Source organism: Canis lupus, chromosome 7 (genome assembly GCF_003254725.2).
Source record: "Canis lupus dingo isolate Sandy chromosome 7, ASM325472v2, whole genome shotgun sequence".
Classification (NCBI taxonomy): domain Eukaryota; kingdom Metazoa; phylum Chordata; class Mammalia; order Carnivora; family Canidae; genus Canis; species Canis lupus.
Genome location: NC_064249.1, coordinates 53,305,463 through 53,326,825, shown reverse-complemented (window position 1 = coordinate 53,326,825; position 21,363 = coordinate 53,305,463). Strand labels below are relative to the sequence as shown.

Genomic DNA, 21,363 nt, shown 5'->3' with positions numbered 1-21,363 from the left:
AATCAACAAGTTTTGGGGTGCCTGGGTGGCCCAGTCGGTTAAACATCCAACTCTTGGTTTCAGCTCAGATCATGGTCTCAGGGTCATGAAATCAAGCCCCGTGTCAGGCTCCATGCTCAGCACGGACTCTGCTTAAGATTCTTTCTTTCTTTCCCTCTCTCTCTCTCCTTTTGCCCCTCTCCTGCATTCACTCACTCGCTCTCTCTCTCTCTCAAATAAATAATTATTTTTAAAAAGAATATAAATCACGTTTACCCTAAGAAAATAGCTTACAATCCAGGAGAAATAAAGACACTCTTGTTCCACTGCTTATTGAATTCTGACTGCTGGGGGCGGGTCCCATCCTCCTTTTATGAAGGTAACATCACCCTTGTACTCCCCCCAACCCCAACACATCCCTCCTGGTCACCAGCTGGGAGGGCAGTAGCAGCAGTCTTCAGTATCCCTCCCTGGAGAGAGTGCTGATCCTATGCTGCCCTCGGACAGCCCACTCTTGGGACTGGAGTCCCTTTCTCCTTAAAACTATGGTTGGTAGGGGTATGTCCTGCAGATTACTTTGTCCTAGACCCTAGGAATCACACCACCCACCCCAGGGGCCTGCTTTTCCTCCCCAAGCTGCTGGGCACAGGCCTACAGTACTGACTGCAATGATGGGTGGTTCTTCAGAGAAGATTCAGAATCTCTTTGTGAAATAGAACTAGGGAAACATTTCCCCTGACAAACTGGGGACACATTAGTAGAAAGTATTATGAGAAGTCATTTCTACTCGATATTAGAGTGTTGTGCAAACTCTAAGGACTAAAACAACATGGTGCTGGCTCTTTCCTCAGCAGACAGATGATGTGAGCCAAGAAGCGCTGAAACAGCCCTCACTGCACAGAACATCTCACCCTAGGACTGAAATCAGTAAGGATGGGTCAGCTTCATTCAGGACTGGGGAGAAGCGTGTGCTAAATGGAAATAAACAAATACATACTTTGACCAATACCAAATGAATTCCAGACAGATTAAAGAATTCAGTGTAACACATCCAACGGTAGAAAAACGAGAAGTAGTGGTGAAGATGAATTTGTGTCTGGTAGATGAAAATTATTTTAATAATCAAACCTGCCAAAAAAGAATCCAAAGGGGAGGAAATTTATTTCACCGCATAAAATTATTAGAGAAAGGTCTTATTTGTAAAAATGAAAACCACAAATAAAAGCTAAGGGCAAGTGGCAAATTGGGAAAATTGTTGCAAAAAATAGGGCAGAAAATTATACAGTCCTCAATATATTAAGAGCCCAGTCGAGAAATGAAGGATATTCAACCAATTAAGATGAAAAGAAATAGATAGTAAAACAACAGACATTTTCCCCTGATTCTCGTTGGCCAGGGTTGCTTTTTAATAAAATGCCTTTGTTGATGAGGACCCAGGAAATTCTTCTATAGTCCTGGTGAGGAAGGGGCAGTACTTTTCTGTAGGATAATCCTAAAAATTCTGTTTATGTTTTCAAATGTATTTGTGAGTTGATTTTACTATATGCAGTTTTAAAGCAATTTTCTGGTTTTAAGTGTGTGTGTATGTGCATTTTTCTTTTTTTAAAGATTAAGGTCATCTATTTCCTGTCCTTCAGTCCTTCAGTGACATTGTTTTGGAAAACATGGACTTCAGCAAAAATGGACTCTTCCTTCTTGCCTGGTGTTTTCCATTGTAACGCTACCCATCCTATTGGCAGGGGCCGTGCTGGGCGGTTCTGCTGGTCCCAGCAGCATCTGCGGGCTTGGGCATCCTGCTGCTAGTCACTGGCAAGGACCCAGCATGTGCCACATTCTCCTTGGCATCAGATGGCACTTAATGTCCAGGAATTCCTCGCTTACTCTTTCTCTTCTGGCAGTTCCATCTCCTCTTTTGCTAGTTCTGGCTCAGGGGAAGTCGAGGAAGATCCTATGGACATTATTCCAGATGTCATGCTTTCCTCAAAAAAGGTTGAATAAACCGTTGGCACCCACACTGGGTTTGTTTTCTTTTGTTGAATTTTAGTCCTATTGCCCCTGTGAGTAAAATCTTCTGAGATCCCAACCAACAACAACAAAAATAATAATAAATTGAAATGTTAATATGGTCTGGAAAAAAATTCTGACTCTGAAATCTGGGAAATTATTATATTGCTTTTCTAAGTTTTTGTTTCTCATTCTGCAAGCTGAAGTTCTATAATGCCCTGTCATGATCCCGCTGAAATCCCCTCGGTGGGAGCCCCCCACTTTGATATTGATATTGACCACCTTGTGGAATAGGAAGAGGCAGATGTGGGGTGGGGTGGGGTGGGGTGGGGGGGGATGAATAACAAGGTATTACTGTGACTGTGAGGCTGGCTTGGAGCTTTCAGGGAAGGGCTAAGTAACCTGGATGGGATTCATGCTGAGTCTTCGCCTTTGTTTTCACATTTCATTTATTGTTAGTTCTCATACCAGAAACTCGTAAAAAAGCTCAGCTATGTCAATTGTAACATTTGTATAGTTGTAGAGCCTTCACAGTTAGAATCTAGAACATTCCCATCTCTCCCTAAATCTCCCTCATGTTAGCCTTTTACAGTCATCTCCCGATTCCCTCTTCCTACCTCTGACAACCTTTCTCTAGCACTATAGTTTTGTCATTTTAAAAATATCAAATAGAATCATACAGGATAGATCTAACCCTTTGAGGCTGGCTTCTCTCACTCAGCATAATGCCTTTGAGGTTGATCCATTACTGGGGGTATAAATGGTTGCTCCTTTCTACTGCTGCGTAGTATTCTAGGATATAGAAAATTTGTGTGCAGGCGTTTGCCACACTGGTTTTTTCCTATCAGGAAGATTTGATGCAATCAGTGAGAACCCAGGAGAGGAAAAGAAAATGTCCTTTAGGACAGAAATTTCTCCCTCTGAGAGATGCCTGTGGAGATTTACAGGTCACCAGCCCTGGTAAGACAAGTCTGAGATGAGGCAGGAAAGGGAGTCATGAGCGTCATCTGACAGTGAAAGCACCAAGAGACGTTTCCCTCACAAACATCTCGGGGGCAGCTGCTGCCTTTGCCAGAAGGAGGCAATTGAGCAGAGTAGAAATGCAAGGACAGGACCCAGGGAGGGGTGAAGGCATGGCACAGTTTGCTGAGCATGTTGGAGAATTAGCTGGAAATAGGTGAATGTGTTTCTAGGATAGATGGTCTTCCTCAACAACTGGAGAAAAGTTGTGTTTGTGTGGGGCAGAAGGCCACCTCCCCTGTAGCCACACATGGAAGGGGCTGGTACATTTTGGCTCCCACCCAAATTTTCATGGTGGAAATGACAAATGACCTCCTAATACCTTTGCTTCTGGACCTATTATTGAGCAAGGCTCCCTGAGTCTGTTCAGTTCTATGGACCTAATTGTTTAATAGTAACACGCCCTCGCCCCTGCTGCCATCGTGGTGGGGCTTGCTAAGGCAGTGGGAATTAGGTCTAGGAATTTAACCCCCTGGAAACTTTTGTGAGAACTGCAGCTGATTCTCAGCAGGGAGAAAAAGGGAGGAAGGGAAGGGAACTGAGAGGTGAGAAGGCTTCTCTCTGCCTCATCGCAGCCCCCACGCTGTTGAGTAGGAAGTTTTGAATCCAACACTAAATGTCAACTCACTGGGTTCTTAAAATTGAGAATTTGGCAGAGTCTGCGATCAGGGCACTTCCATTAACCTGTCCTAGCCTTGGGGTCCCATTCTCTTAACAAGTTCAAGGGTTTTCACTAAAACCAGAAGATGGATTGTTCTGAGGATAGGATTCTTTGAAAGGCTGCAAACTTTTTTAACATTGTCAGGAGCCGGTGACCGCTCAGGGGACTGCTCTTGCCCACTACCACAGAGATGCTGCCTCCTGGCACCTGCAGGCGCTGGCATGCGCTTTCCCACGTGGCCGCTTTGGTGTGAGCACCTGTTTATGATGGAGTCAGACTGGCTCACAGCCTCCCGTTCTGGGTCTTGCTGGGGTACCTGCTTAATTAAGCTATCCCATCCCGGTTACTTTTCCTTTGTTTCTGATCTCAACAGCAGTGAGTTGTGTACTCTTTGCTCAGCATTGAAAGGAAAAAGCAATCATTTGGGTCATGAATAAAGATATTATTTCTAATAATTAATAGCCCTCAAATAGGGATGTTGGAGAAGTTGGTGCTGTGAACTGTTTTTAAGGGTTGGTCTTTTCCCCCAATGAGTTCCAAATAATTTTGAAATATACACATATGGCTCTTGAAAATGCAAAGGCAATGAAACAGAGAGTAAAGACCTGTGTTTGGAATTTCAAGCCACCATAATTTGTGTAGAAAATGAGTGTGTGAGGAGAGACGAGGCTTTTATCCCAGATCTGCAGGAGCAAATCCCTTCCCTCCCAAGCCCTCATCTCCCCCGTTCATAAGATAAGGGCTTGCAGTGAATCACCTCAGGCCCCTCCAGTTCTGAGCAGAAGCCCTTTCTTTTAAGAGACACAGAATTCAAAGAGAAGTTAGCTTTTCCCCCTTGGGTTATCTTTTTTCCTTGGTTGCTGCTTTGAAATTTTTCATGTTTTCTTAAATTTCCTAGACCAAGGGGGAAAGCCTACCAAATTGAAAGAAAAAGGAGTCATTATTCTGTTCTAAACCCAGCTGTTGGTAGATTGATCCTAACAGGAGTTTCTAATCACTGAGCATGTTAGTTTTCTATTGCCATGTAACAAATTACCACAGATTTAGCAGCTTAAAACAACACAGACTTATCATCTCACAGTTTCCATGGGACAGGCTCCAGGCACCGCCTAGCTGGGTCCTCTGCTCAGTCTCACAAAGCTGTAGTCAAGGTGTCGACCCTGGAGTCTGGTCTGAGACTTAGGATCCTCTTCCAAGCTTTTGTGGTTGTTGGCAGAGTTCATTTCCTTGCAGCTGGAGAACTCATGGTGGCTTGCTGCTTCTTTGGGGCCAGCAGGGTAATCTCTCTCCTAGTCTCTGAGCTCCGGAAATGCCTAAACCTGCTTTTAAATGGCCCACCTGATTAGGTCAGGCCCACCCAGAATAGTCTTACCTTTAATTAGGCAAAATCAGCTGATTTGGGACTTGAATATCTGTAAAATCCCTTCACCTTTGCCATATAATGTAATTTAATTATGGAAATGTCCTGCTTAGACTTAAGGGGATTATACAGTACCTATATACCAGAAATGGACTCTTGGGGTCCATTCTGTTTACCACACTAAAGGAGTTTTTTTCTCAAATGATCTGGTGATCTATCTGGTTTGTCCCTATAGTTATAACCCTGGCCAATGGCTACGCTGCAAAAAATGCTTTGAGAGTCTTGAGACAGTCCCCTAAAACATGTTTGTGTCCTGTTCTTTCTTTAGACATTGTCAGGATTGCCAGACCAAGACAGCTTCTACGATGTGGTGGACTGCCTGGAGGAGCTGGGCATTGCGGCCGTGTCCCAGCGACACTTGAACAAGAAAGGGACCGACCTGGACTTGGTAGAGCAGTTGAACATTTATGAGGTAACAGCATATACCTTTTGTTTGGCATCATACAGCTTGTCAGAGGCCGGCTAAACACATTCTAAGGCCAGTGGTTCTGAGTGTGGGGTAGTAGACACCACCTGAGAGCTTTACAAAATGTAGGTTCTGAGGCCCCAAACCCAGATCTCCTGATTCAGAAACTCTGAGAGTGGGTGCAGCAATCAGCATAGTGCAAGCATCCAGGTGCTGCTGGTGTTTACTCAAATGTGAGAACCCCTGATGTAGGAGGACCTTGGTCCCTTGCTTCCTATTCAAGATACTACCCAGCTAGCTTTTTCCTTTCCTCTGCGGTCTCTCTTGCCTCATTATAGTGTTTTATTTGCTATTTATTGCCATTGCAAGGAAGTAAAAATAAAAGTTTTAAAATACTAGTGTAGATTTTACTGTTCAGCTCTATATTGTGTAATGCCAGTTTAAAATGCAAATATAAGAGCATTTAGCCTCTGTGTAGAACCATATGCAATTTCCAGTTTATGAACTCCTATAGGCCTGCGTATTTTGTTCCTAGTGGACCAATGGAAACACCATATAAGATGAACTCTGTTTTTTTTTTTTTTTTTTTTATGAACTCTGTTTTTAACTTCACTTCTTGATATGTGTTCAGTCTATTAACACTCTACCTTCTATTTACCTATGTGTAAGGAAAAGCTGAAAGGAAAAGGAACTGTGGGATTCCATATCTCTAGTTTTTCCTCTCATTTCAGCATAAGTGGTTGGCTGGTATAGCAGAGTAACCCAGGTAAGAAAGCATATGGTAGGACCCTTGGGTTGCCATCTCTTCATTCAAAGCCAGTTCTGGTTTACATGGAAGGGCTCTAGGGCTCCAGGGCTTTCCGTGCCTGCACTTAGTTACAAAGGAACATACTTACCTTGTATTCATTTCGATTCTCACTGAACTCCCACATACCATGCATCTATCAGCACTCAATGTGCATGGGTGCAAGAAATGGCACACATGCATATTGCATCTACTTCCCCTACTCATGCCCATGATCCATTGTTTCATTGGACTTCAATTATAAAACACAAGTTTAGGGGCACCTGGGTGGCTCAGTCAGTTAGGCATCCAGCTCTTGATTTTGGCTTAGGTAGTGATTTCGGGGTTGTGGGACCAGTGCCACTTTGGGTTCTGTGCTCAGGGCAGAGTCTACTTGTCCCTCTCCCTCTGTTCCTCCCTGCCCCACTTGATCTCACCTTCTCTCTCTAAAAAGTAAATTAAAAAAAAAAATCCCCACAAATTTAAAGATAAAATTTCAAGCTGGCCAAAGAGTATTAAACCGAGCATGGAGCCCTGTATAGTCGTACCCATGACACATCCATGAAGATAGGTTACACATCATGACTTTTTTTTTTTTAATTTTTATTTATTTATTTATTTTATTTTATTTTATTTTATTTTATTTTTATTTTTATTTTTTATTTTTATTTTTATTTTTTTATTTTTTTATTTTTTTTTACACATCATGGCTTGTTGACTTGAGTTCAAATTGTTCCCTGTCGGTTAGTTTTAGGTCAAATGCCCCCTTATTAAAGTTGTTTATCTGATGTGACGATTGTCTGGGCTCTAAATGTGCTCTTAGAGCACATTTTATGAGTAGCAAATCACATTCCTTGTTGCTGATCCTCACTGTCCCATTTTCCTTCCATGGCCGGGGGGGGGGCCAGAATCTGGAGATCTGATTCCACTAGGTTGTGTGACTAAATAGGAAAGTTTATGACTTTAGACATGCTTACCCATAATAATGGTGTGAACTAGGCTATCCTTGAGGCTGTTATCCAGAATATACTCATCATCCCAAAAAGAAACCTCATACCTGTTAGCAAACACTTCTGTTTCTCCCTGCCTCACATACTGCATACCCCCAAACTACTAATCCACTCTATGGATTTACCTCTTCTGGACATTTCCTATAAATGGGACCATACAACATGTGACTTTTGTGACTAGCTTTCACTTGTTTTCAGGGTTCATCTCTGTTTTAAGCATGTATCTGTACTTGGTTCTTTTTTGTGCTAATGTTCTTTTGATGGGTAGCACCACATTTTGTTTACCTCTTTGTCACTTGATGGGCAGTTGGGTTATTTCCATATTTTGGCCAATATGAATAATGGTGCCATTAACATTTGTGTACAAGTTTCTGTATGAACATATACTTTCTTTTTTTATTTAAAAAAATTTTTTTTATTGGAGTTCAATTGAATATATACTTTCAATTCTCTTGGCTATATATCTAAGAGTAAAATTGCTGGTCATAATGGTAACTTGATGGGTAACTGTTTGAGGGACTGCCAGACTATTTTCCATTGAGCCTGCACCATTGTAATGAGTGTAATGAGGGTTCCAATTTCTCCTCATCTTCCTCAATGTTTATTATTGTGCTTTATTTTAAAAAATTATAGCCATCCTAGTGGGTGTGAAGTGGTACACATTTTGGTCATGATTTGCATTTCCCCAGTGACTAATGATGTTGAACATCTTTCCAAGTGCCTACTGGCCATTTTTCTATGTTTTGGAAGAAATGTCTACTAAGATCCTTTGCCTATTTTTAAATTGGGTTGTTTTGTTACTCTTGAGTTGTAAGTATTCTTTACATATGCTGGATATCTGACCCTTATCAAATATAAATTTTAATATATTTTTCCCAGTATGTAGTTTGTATTCCACTTCTGACCTAACTTATCAGTCTTATTCATAGTGATATATATTTTTAATATTTCTTTTTCCACTTATAAAAATTATGTACTCATTGAGGAATATATAAATGTAAAAGGAAAAAGTCATCCATGGCTCTGTTACTAACCATGATTAACATTTTAGTCCATTTTTTCTAGCCTTTTTTTGTATATGTAGGTGTATGTAACCAGGGGCTTAATCATCTATATGCAGTGTTGTGTACTGAATCTTTATTGCTAAATATGTTGGAGCCATTTTTTTGTCATTAAATCTTCAAGAACTTAATTTTATTAGGAACATAATATTCTGTCTGTATTCATGTACCATAATGCATATAGCCAATCTCCTTTTTATTTCAGATTTGGATTATTTCTAAACTTTGTGCAATTAGACATACTGTTATGATGGACAGCTTTATTCATAAATTTTTTTGTGCATGGCTAGAGTACTTGGAGGGATATTTCCCAGTTTAAGAGGCTCCATTGTGATTTTACCAGGTAGAATTGAAGAGGCTGACATGTAATTTCACTATTTGCTACAAATCATTGTCATAAAAAGTAACAAGGGTCAGAACAGAATTATCTTTATATGATCTTAGAAAGTAGAAGAAACTGAACTAGAGATACTTGTTATCAGAGCTTTAAAGCTTCCCATAGCCACCTAGCAGGCTCTGGGCATCTTCTCCAGCTGAGCCTCATTTCCCTGGTTATCTGTTCAAACTTTTGTGTTTACTTATTCTTATGGCTCCTAAATGAGAGGTTAAGGTAAGAATAGTAGAGGTGGAGAAGGAAGAAACTAAAGACAGTTGGCTTACTTGAAGGTGGAAGGTAGACTTTTCCCAGTACGGATATCTCTTTTTACCTTAACTCCCTACCGCCTCCCATTCAGAACTCCCATCTCTGAGACTGTGCTCAACCAGAGGCTTCCATGGATACAGCTTTGGATTCTATGTAGTTGATGTATATTGGGAAGACTGCATAATGCAGGTGAATTTCCCATTAGTGAGCCATCTGGGAGTGAATTTTGAAAAGTGGCCTTGATATCAACCCTAGGAAACTTCCTGTTTGAAGCTATAGCTTCTCTTCAGCCCACCTGACTCTGACTTCAAGCCCACCTACCTCCCATCTTTCTCTTCCCCCTCATATCAGCCTTTTCAAAAGTGTTCTGTATTCACCATCTTCCTTTTATTAGATTGCTTTTTCTTAATACTTTCAGCATCAAGGTCATATTATTCACAAATACAACGCATGTATGTTATTTAAAGAACAGTAAAACAAATACCCATTGTGATGGCTATGTGTCAACCTGACTGGGCCACAAGATGCTCAGATAATTGGTCAAAAATTATTCGAGGTGTGTCTATGAGGGGGTTTTCTGGATGAGATTATGATCTGAGTTGGGAGACTAAGGAAAAGAAGATTGCCCTTGCCAGTGTGGGCAGGCCTTATCCAATCTGTTGAAGGCCTGAACAGAACAAATCCTCTCTACCTGATGGTAATGAGCTGAGACATAGGTTGCCTACTACTTTTGAACTCCATCTGACACTAACACCATTGGTTCTCAGGCTTTTGGACTGCAGATCTTGGGTCTTGTGAGCCTCCACAATCATGAGAGCCAGTTCTTTTATTATAGATATCCATACATATCCTATTTATTCTGTTTCTCTGAAGAATCCTGACTGATACCCTCATATATTTAAGAATTAGAACATTACCAGTAACTCTGAAGTGTCCTTTGTAGCCCTCCCTGGTGTCATTCCCACTAATCCCCAGCACTATTCTTTTGTTTTCTTTATACTTTTACCTGAAAATCACTTATTCTGTGAGTGAACACAGAGGATCAGATTATCAAATCAGAGTCAACAGATCAGAGATCTTGTTATCTAGCTGTACTAATCTAGTTATGCTAATAATTTCAAGAATACAGATGCTATAGAGGTGCAGAGGAAGCAGGGAGGGGTCTGTCCCAGGTCTTTTCTTCATGCATCAGACGTGCTCCCTGACCCAGAAAATTGGTGGGGTCTCCAAGTGGGGATCATAGGTCTCCTCACCCAGCAAGTAGGATTCCATTATGAGACATCTCAGCTACATAGCTCAGAGTCATGTTTATAAGCCCATACATTCCAGGTTTATTTACTATAGGTAATCCTTAGCCAGTCCTGTCCCGGTAAGGACATTCCAGAAACAAGAGCTCTCATTTTAGCAAATATTGTTAGGCTATTTATTAGGTAGTCTGGTTATTAGCATACTTAACTAAAGATTAGAAGGAGTCACTTGCCTTTTCTTTCCCCAGAGGCATTGCCCTATAAAAGAAGCAAAGAGGTCACAGGCCAGCTCTTTTAACTCTTTCCTCCCAGTCTGTATCCCTAAACAACATACTGTTTAATTATATCTGTTCTCAAACTTTTAATAAAAGGAAATATATCATTTGTAGCCTTTTACAGTTTTCTCATTTGCTTATTGTTTTTTAAACTTATTCATGTGGGGGCACCTGGGTGGCTTAGTCTGTTAAGTATCTGATTCTTGATCTCAGCTCAGGTCTTGATCTCAGGGTTGTGAGCTCAAGCCCTGTGTTGGGTTCCATGCTGGGTGTGGAGCCTACTTAAAAAACAAACAAAAAACCTACCCCTGTTGTTGTGTGGAGCTCTCATGTATTCATTTTCACTGCTGGTGAATGTATGACAATTTATTCACCTGCTGTTCTCTTGATGAATGTTGGTTGGTTTAGTTTCGTTGCTATGACAAACAGTGCTGCTGTGAGTGTTCTTGTACTTTTCTTTTGGTGTGTGTGTGCAATACTTCTTATGTTTAAGTATCAGTTTTATTCTTGCTTTATAAAAATATTTAGAAATTTGTCTTCCTTCTCTCTGCCCTTGTTTCTGGTCCTTGATGATTTGATAGAATTCCCTTAGGGAGTTGTGTGGCCCTCTGTGAGGAGGAGTGTGTGTGTGCGCGCACACGTGCATGTGTGCACTGGGTAACTTGTTTTTCTATGATGTTAAGTAACTATTTTTTTCTATGGTGTTTAGTCTATTTAAATTCCCTATCTTTACTGTGATCAATTTTGCTAAATTATATTTTATTAGGAACTTATTCATTTAGATTTTTCTAAATTTTTAAAAAATTTTATCTATTTACTCATGACAGACACAGAGAGAGAGGCAGAGACACAGGCAGAGAGAGAAGCAGGCTCCCTGCAGGCAACCCGATGTGGGACTCAATCCCAGGACTCCAGAATCACACCCTGAGTCAAAGGCAGATGCTTAACTGCCGAGCCACCCAGGCATCCCGTGTTTAGATTTTAAATGGATTAGCAAAGAGGCGTATAGTTATCTCTTATGAATGTTTCTAACTTCATCTGTTCCAGTTAGATATTTTTCTTTGGTTATTTCATAATATTTGTTTGTAATTTTAGGTAAACTAATAGTTTGACTATTTTGTTGAGGTTTTTTCCAGATAATAATTTTGGCTTATGTATGATTTGCACTGCTTTTCTGTCTGTAACTCAATACTTCTTTTTATTTATTTTTAACGATTTATTTATTTATTTATTTATTTATTTATTTATTTATTTAATGATAGATAGATAGAGAATGAGGGGAGGAGGGGCCAAGGGAGAGAAAGAATCTCAAGCAGACTCCCCACTGAATGTGGTCCAGAGTCCAATGCAGGGCTTGATCTCACAACTTGAGATCATGACCTGAGCCAAAATCGAGAATCAGGTGCTCAACCTCCTGAGCTACCCAAATGCCCCTCAGTAATTGTTTTTTTTAAAGTTATTTATTTATTGAAGAGATAGTGACAGAGATAGAGCACCAGTGGAGAGGAGAGGGAGAAGCAGTTTCCCTGCTGAGCAGGAAGCCTGAGGCAGGGCTCCGTCACAGAACCCCGGGATCATGACCCACACCAAAAACAGACACTTAACTGACTGAGCTACCCAGGTGCCCCTCAATACTTGTTTTTAAAATTGAGGTATGGTTGACATACAATATCCTATTAGGTATACATCATAATGATTTCAATGGTTTTATACATTATGAATTGATCCCCGTAAGTTTAGGTATCTGTCACTGTACAAAGTTATTGACCATATACCCTGTGCTGTACATTACATCCCCATGACTTACTTATTTTATAACTGAAAGTTTGTACCTCTTAATCCCCTTCATCTATTTCCCTTGTCTGAACCCATCTCTCTTCTGTAACTAGAGTTCAACAGATCAGATGGGGCCTGCCCACACTGGCAAGGGTAATCTTCTTTGCTCTTATATCTATGAGTCTGTTTTGTTGGTTTGTTTAGTTTTCTCATGTTCCATGTATAAGTAAAATAATGTATTTATCTTTCTCTGTTGGACTTATTTCACTTAGCACTCTACCCTCTCAGTCCATCCGTGTTGTTGCAAATAACAAGATTTTGTTCTGTTTTATGGCTGAGTAATATTCCATGGTGTATATATACCACATCTTCTTTATCCATTCATCTGTCAGTAGACACTCAGGCTGCTTCTTCCATAGCTTGGCTATTATAAATAAAACTGCAATAAACATAAGGGTACATATATCTCTTTTGAATTGCTGTTTTCATTTTCTTTGGAGAAATACCCAGAAGTGGGATTGCTGGATCATAGAGTAGTTCTATTTTTAACTTTTTGAGGAATCTCTGTGCTGTTTTCCAGAGTGACTGCACCAATTTATGTTCTCACCAACGGTGCACGAAGGTTCCCATTTTCCCACCAACACATGTTATTTCTTGCCTTTTTGATAACAGCTGATCTTGACTAGTGTAAGTGATATCTCACTGTGATTTTGATATGTGTATCCCTGATGATTTGTGATGTTGAGCATTTTTCCTGTATCTGTTGGCCATCTGGATGTTTTCTTTGGAAAAATATCCAAGTTCTCTGCTCATTTTTTAATTGGGCTGTTTGGGTAGTTTTGGAGGTTCTTGATATATTTTGGATATTAACTCCTTATTGGATGTATGATTTGCAAATACCTTCTCCCATTTAGTAGGTTGCCTTTTTTTTTTTTTTTTTTTGCTTTGTTGATGGTTTCCTTCACTGTACAAAAAGTTTTTTAGTTTGATATAATCCCATTTGTTTATTTTTGCTTTTGCTAACCTTGCCTCAGGAGACTGGTCTAGAAAAATATTGCTGAAGTTGATATCAGAGCTTATTGCCTGTTTTCTTCTAGGAATTTTGTGGTTTCAGGTCTTATATTCATGTCTTTAGATTTGATTTTCAGTTTATTTTTGTGTATGGTGTAAGAAAGTGGTCCAGTGTGATTTTTTAAATATGTAGCTGTGCAGTTTTCCTATCACCATTTATTGAAGAGGCTGTCTTTTCCCCATTGTATATTCTTGCTTCCTTTGTCAGAGATTTATTGAGCACATAAGCATGGTCTTATTTCTGTCCTATTGATCTATATATGTATGTTTGTGTTAGTACTATACTGTTTTGATTACTATAGCTTTGTAGTATAGTTTGAAATCATGGAGCATGATAACTCCAGCTTTTTCTTTCTCAAGATTGCTTTGGCCGTTTCGGGTCTTCTGTGGTTCCACACAAATTTTAGGATTATTTGTTCCACTTCTATGAAAATGCCTTTGGTATTTTGATGGAGATTGCATTGAATCTGTAGATTACTTGGGTAGCATGGACATTTTAACAGTATTCTTCCAATCCAGCAGAATGGCATATTTTCCTCTTATTTGTGTCTTCTTCAATTTCTTTCATCAGTGTTTCATAGTTGTTAGAACATAGGTTTTTCACCTCATTGGTTAAATTTAATCTTAGATATTTTTTGGGTGCAATTGTAAATGGGACTCTTTTCTAATTTTTCTTTCTGATAGTTCATTATTAGTATATATAAACACCAATTTCTGAATGCTTTGTATCCTATAACTTTATTAAATTCACTTATGAGTTCTAATCATTTTTCAGCAGAGTCTTTAGAACTTTATATAGTATATCTGTGAATAGTGATACTTTTACTAATTCCTTTCCAATTTGGATGCCTTTCATTTTTTTTACTTGCCTAATTGGTGTGGTTAGGACTCCAGATACTATATTGATTAAAAGTGATGAGAACTAGCATCCTTGTCTATTTCTGATCTTAGAGGAAAAGTTTTAGCTTTTCACTGTTGAGTATGATGTTAGCTCTGCATTTGTCATAAATGGCCTTTATTATATTAACATATTTCCTTCTATACCCACTTTTTTTAGAGTTTTCATTATAAATAGACATTGAATTTTGTCAGAGCCTTTTCTTCACCTGCTGAGATGAACATATGATTTTTATCCTTTGTTAATGTGATGTATCATGTTGATTGATTTGTGGATGTTAAACCAGCCTTGCATCTCTGGAATAAATCCCACTTGATTATGGTATATGATCCTTTTAATATATTGATGAATTTCCTTTGCTAATATTTTATTGATAATTTTTGCAACAATGTTCATTAGGGATATTAGCCTGTAATGTGTATGTGTGTGTGGGGGGGAGAGGGGTATCTGTATCTGGTTTTGGTATCAGGATAATGCTGGCCTCATAAAATGAGTTTGGAAGTGTTCTTTCCTCTTCAAATTTTTATCTTTATAATTTTCTTCTTTAACTTTGTTTTACTGTATTATTCTTTTTCTAGTTTTTTTAGTTGGTTACTTAATTGACTTCTTTACATTTATTAACCATCCTCATGTTCCTAGACTATAACCCATTTGGTGATAATGTATTCTTTTTAAAATATGCTCTTAGAATTCTGTTTCTTACTAACTTCTTTAGGATTTGTACACAAGTATTCTTAAGTGTAAGATTGGCTTCCCCCTCATCCTCCCTCCACCTCTTCCCTTCCTTTCCTTTTTGTGTGCCATTTTTATCAGTTTGGGCATCACTGTCTTGGTAGCATTTTGAAAGATTGATGCTAGTATTCATGATACCTGTGTATTGCTTCTGTGTTTCTGGTGGCTAAGTGTACAAATGGCTCCAGGATATCTCTCTGATCATTCCTCCTCAGTGTCCTCCCCTGGATCCTTCTCTGACCCTCCTTTCATTGTTGGGATTTCCTTATGAGACCTCGTCTCTCAGTCTATGTCGCCTGTTCTAATTTACCCAGTGAGTTCAGCAGCTTTTGAGGCTGGTGGCTGATATTTGACCTTGAGCTTTTGCCAAGGCCCATGGCTGCCTGCCTCACTGCCTGTGTCTCTTCTTGTGTTACTTTCATTCATGGGGGCCTGTTATATATCACATACTTTGCTGGGGTTAAAAATACAGAGAGAAGTTCTATCTCTGACAAAAGAACTTTAAATCTATAGTCTAAGACAAGCAAGTGGCTAATTCCTCTAGCAGCTAAATGTAATGGAGCAGAGGACATAGATGGTACCTTGGAAGCTCTGCGTTGGGGATGGCTACTTGGAAGCTCACATGACATGTAACCAGCTCTAACTGAACTTTATTTTTCTCCCAGGAAAAAATAAAAATCCTGCATAATCTGTTCATTTCTCTACTTCATGCAGTATCATGTGCATGATGGAGCTATCCTAGACTCCTTTCTCTTTCCTCTGCTTACCACCCCCACCCCCACCCCATTTAGAAATCTGACTGCTGAAAACCTCATTTCTCCATTCCCCTAGCTCTGTCCTATTGTTTCTTACCTGGATTATTGTGTCTTCTCATTCATTTGTTCCTCTGTGAATTTGTTTATTCATCAGAGCTTTATTGAGCACCTACTATCTTCAGGTACTATTCTAGGCCCCAGGACATACACTGAACTAGACAAGGCCATTGCCCTCAGGGAGTACACACTCTAATGGGGTGCAGTGACCAAGTACATGAATAAATCAAGAATCTGAGGCTTCAAACATGTCTATGAAAAGAGACAGGATGAAGTTGGGGTGAGAGAATGAGGCAGGGACGGGGAAGACCTTTCTGAGAAGATGGCCTAAAGAAAGACCGTGATGGAGGACAAAGCAGTGAGAGAGCTTTGGCATGGCAGGTGGAAAAGGTCAAAAAGAGGTTGGTGTGACAGGAGGGGGTAGGATCTAGGGAAGCAGTATGAGCTGAGCCTGGTGAGGCTGGCATCCTATAGGGGCTGCATCCCATGGGGACTTCTCCACTTTCTCCCTTTTCCTAATTCCGAGCAACTGGAAAAAAAATCCTCCTGAAATCAGATCTGACTATGCCATTTCTTCTCCATTTAAGAGAACAAACTCAAGTAAGCAAGTGAGTGAATGAATATATGAAAAAATGTTTTTATGGCTAGCAGGATGAAGCCTAAACACCTTGAGTTGGTACAAGGACCTACATACTGGGTAGCCTTTACGTTCCTGTGACCTGTCTCTGGCCACTCCTACGGTGTCTCTGGAGGTATCTCCTGTCTCCTGAATATGAAAGGCAGGCCTAGGGGCAGGAGGTAGGCAAGAGGCTTTCCTTTATCTGTTCTCTTTTATTTACCACAGTTCTTCCTTTGAGTTCTTGCAGTTGGCAAATTCCTACTCCTGTAGGAGTCACCATAGATGTCCCCTTATTCACAAGGCCTTCGTGGACAAGATAGAAGGAGTTTCTGCTGCTTGTCCCCTGCTCTCTGCTCACGACTTACAAAAGAGAACTTGCTATGACCATACCTCAGACTGAGCAGTCCTCAGGATGTACTTGTCTGTCTTCCTTTGAGCTGCTGCTTTGAGTCATTTCTCATTTCCCTCTTTGGCCCCAGGGCCCAGCAGTGTGCCTACCCAGAGTAGATGTTCAGTTAGTGCTTGAATGAAGATCTCTTTTAAATATCATTTGTTTTATGACTGCATTTGCCAATTGCCAGGTTGAAGGAAGGGCATGATTTAATCAGAATGCAGCTCTCTTAAAGGAAAGATGCCTTGAATAATTTCTCAAGGTGACAGCTCAATGCTTGAGATACTGGGCAGAGTCAGGGTTTTATTCCTTTCTGAAAGTTAATGTTTTGAAAAATATTTACTGCCACAGGACAACTAAGTTCAGTATATGCAGGGGCAGAAAGGAGACCTGTGAGTGGAGCCAGACTTTTGCTCACAAAGGACTATGAATGTTTTCAAATAATTACAGAGAACTTGGTTGGGCTTCTAAAATTCTTCCTCATAGTGGAGGATGTCTGGTGACCACATGTCCTGGACTTTCTGGGGACAGGCCCAATTCCATGTAATTTAATTCCATTTCAGAGAGGTGATTTAATTCTTGTTTAATTAAATTCATTTTAATTCTTATAGCTTCATATGAGTTTTCAAAGTATATAAATGCACAAGTCAAAATATAAAATCTTTTGTCAGATTATATGTTCTAATTTTTGATTCTAAAAATGTGGTCGTGGTAATGGAAAAGCATATTAAGGCTGAAAGACTTGGGGAGTGGGGAGTGGAGAGTGTGATAATGTGATTTATTTTGAGAAATATATATTTGGTTATTATCCTCGTTTCTGACTCATAGCTCCCCAAACCTTTGAAACTTCCAAAGCGTTGAGAGTGATAAAGGTATATTTGTTACGTTAGGTGACTTTTGGAAAGCACCTAAAGGTAGGGGCTGGTTGCCAAAAGAGGACCAACTCTGTGATTAAATGGTTGGAATTTTCAGTCCCACTCCCTGATTTCCTGATCCTCCATTGGCTGAAGACTTAGTCATAACTATATCATGAAGCTTCCATAAAAACCCAAGAGGACAGCTTTTTGGTCTTTTTTGGAGAATTTCCACTCTTGCGGAAGCAGAATGCTCCTGCATACCACCAAGTTCTATGAAGACAGAAGCTCCTTTGTTTGGGAATTTGCCCTATGTATCTCTTAATCTGGCTGTTTCATATTTTTTTATCATATCATTTAATAAACTGATAAATGTAAGTAAATGTTTCCCTGAGTTCTGTGAACCACTCCAGCAAGTTAATTGAACCTAAGGAGGAGGTTTTTGGAATCTCCAATCTGGTTAGTTAGAACCATAGGCATCCAAATTAGGGTGGGGGGCAGTGTGGCAGTCTTGTAGAACTGAACTCTTAACCTAGGTTATTTGATGCTGTCTCTGAGTAGATAGTGTCAGAACTGAGTTGAATTAAGTTTAATTCTTAGATATCCTGCTGGTGTCCAAGAATTGCTTGAGCCCCGCAGCCCCCTCCCAGTGTTGGAATTGGGTTCAGAAACCCTAAAAGAAAGGGGTAACTATTACTTTTAAGAATAATTAATTAAAAAAAAGAATAATTAATTAACAGGTCCAATCTCTTAAATCTTTTCTTGTCATAGGTGATTTTAAAATTATGTATCAGTTACTCTTGCTGCAAGAGTTACTTTTTGCTCAAGCCAAACACAGTGACCTAAAACACCATTTATTGCTTATGATTCTAAGACATTAGAACATCAGACATTTGGTCAGACATTTGGCCTGGTTCAGCTGAGAGAGGTTGATTATATCAGAGAGCTGCCGTTATCTGGTGGCCTGACTGGGTATAGTCTAAGATGGCCTCATTCACTTAGTTTGGCATTTGGTGTTGGCTGTTGGTTGGGCTTTGTGTCTTTAACGGCCTAGCCTACACTTCTTAACGTGGTAACAGCATTTCAGAAGGGCAAGTCCCAATGTGCACTTTTCAAGCCTTGTTTGCATCCTGTTTGCTGATGTCCCATTGACCAAAGCAAGTCCCAGAGAAAATGGGCTCAATGTAGGACATGGCTACACAAGAGTGAGGCAACAGGGAGGCATGGTCCTCTGGGAGCCTAGCACTGTTACAGTCCTCTACAAGCTGTCATTGGCATAATTCCTTCTTGAAATGGTACTAGTACTGGCATCCACTTCATCTAAAAGATGCGTCAAAATGTATAGGTATGGATGTATGTATAGGAATAAAAAGAAAATGAGATAGCAGTATGGAAAAAGATTGTATCTATTATGTGAAGATGGCTGCCTGTCACAATATTAGTAGTAATATAATGATATAAACTCAAAGAAATGTAGTAGCTTTTGACTTCTATCAAGAATGTTCATATTGTTGGATATTTGATAATAAGAAATTATTTTAAGTGGAACAGTATGGTGGTTATGGTTTTTCAAATATCCTTATCTTTTAGGGATATATACTAAAATATTTACAGATGATATGGTCTGGAATTTACTTCAAAGTCTGGGATTGGGGGCAGGGAGTAGAGTATAAATAACACAAGATTGGACAGGGTTGATACTTGTTGAGCTATCAGGGGTGATAAACACATCACAGTCTTCATATTCTCTTTCATACTTTGTGTATGTTTGAACATTTCCATGATAAAAACTTGAAAAGAGTATTCAGATCATTCACTAGCCTTAACAACTGATGGAAGTTGCCACAGATACTCCCCTAAACTGCTCTAACTGCTTTCCTAGTAAGGTAGGGCAGAGTATGCAAGCCATCGTGGCTGGATTTGGCAACTGCTTGCTCCTCTTCTGGGTTTTAGTGTGTATAAACAGTGTTCTACATCTAATTGAAAGAACTAAAAGACATTTGCTGAGGGGCCCAGCAAGTGAAACACTTCCTCATTAGGGAGAGACTAGAGATTCTCTGGGACACTGCTGATCTCATCTTGTGTTTGCTGGAGGACACTCATTGCACATGTAGTTAATTAGATTTGAGAGCACAGAATCTGAGGAAGAGTTGCGGTAAGTGCTGTCCTTTCCAGGTCCTTGCCAGCTCTGCATGTTCTTGACTAATTTGTTGTGTTCCCTAGAATCTGAAGAATTGGGCACTGCCGCTGTGGCCCCGCATGTGATCATAAAACCTCTCTTTCTATCTTCAGTAGGTACTGGTGGTTCTATGATTCTTCTTGTAAGAACAAAATCATGAGTGAACACCAGGCCCAAATTTCATGTTATACAGTTGCTCACTGTGAGGCCCAAGGCTGCCATTGAATCTACTGGGATTCTGTGGTTCATACCCCCTTCTGTGCACCCCGTTCTCTTTTTAAAGAGATAGATGTTTTGCTGAGGCTCTGAACTTTAGAAAGCCCCCATTAAAATTTGTTTTATGAGGTTGCTTTGATAATTTTTCCAGATTTTTCTTTTCATTTAAACTTTTTGATTGTCTCCATCTTCTCTGACAAAAGGCAGTTAATGTGGGTTTCGCTTTGCGCACAGAGAGTGTGCCTCTCTCTGAAAGGAGCTGTGAGAGGCATGCTATTTGATCCTTGGATCTCTGAGGTTAGACAAGGAATTAGAAATATCTGAACTCTACTTTATCCCCTAATCTTATCATTCCAAATGTGTGCTTAATAAGAAGCAGAATCAATACTTTGGGTCAGGATAAGTTCAAATTGTCTAGAATTTTTATATCTAAAAATGAAGAAAAAATAACTGGTTAGAAATACTTTATAAATACTGTCCTTCATTAAATGTGCAATCATTCTCAAACTTTCCCAGAGAATGTTTAACACATTTAAAGTGTTAATGTTGAGATGATAAATGTGATAACCGAATGCATCCTGTCTTTCTTAGTTCCTGTAATGATATTGGAGAAGAGACCCCTTAGAAAACTGACTTTCCAATGACATCTTATTTTTTGTTTTTTTCCAATGACATTTTCTAACAAGGCTTTTTCTGAACTCTTACCAATTGTTACCTCCAACCTTCCCAAATTATGTCTGACTAGTAAATTTTGGGAGAACAAATAGTCAAAATATTATTAAATTGTCCTCAGATATCTGAGAGTTTGTTATAAAATGTATCTGGGACAGAGATAGTTTTCACTAAATCAGTCTTACCCAACAGCCACAGCTAGAGGAAACTAGAGATGGGACAGATAAAAGGGGGGGGTGCACCCCTGTGAAACTGGCCACATGTCCCAGGTGTTCATCCCTGTAGACCAGGATGAGAGTGGCCAACCTGACCTTGTCACAGTCAAGCTCACCTTACTAGATGAGCATAGATGGCAAAACTTTGGACACAGGGGACCACTTATTTTGCACTAGCTTAGTTTTCTATAGATAGGTGATATTAAGACCGTATCGCATGGTTAGCCAGTCTGGGTCTCCATTCTCTCACCTGTCTGGACTGAGCTGTGAAATGTGACCGGGAGCATCTGTAGGGCTGGAGAACTGGAATCTTTGGGGATGCAGGACTGTGGAACTCCTTGGTTACCTTGACAAGTCAGAGAGACTGCTGGACTTGGTTGGGACTGGCTCAGGCTTGCCAGTTCTGTGAGATGGAGGA

General features: G+C 39.9%; 1 protein-coding gene across 15 annotated transcripts in view; it reads left to right on the top strand.

Moving 5' to 3' along the window:
- Positions 1–21,363, top strand: part of FHOD3 (formin homology 2 domain containing 3) — a 464,819-nt gene that overhangs the window by 297,225 nt on the left and 146,231 nt on the right. For all 15 annotated transcript variants that reach the window (XM_025429108.3, XM_025429100.3, XM_025429109.3 and 12 more), the window contains exon 9: positions 5,353–5,496. In XM_025429108.3, coding sequence (XP_025284893.1) covers positions 5,353–5,496 — 144 coding nt within the window. The remainder of the gene's footprint in view (positions 1–5,352; positions 5,497–21,363) is intronic.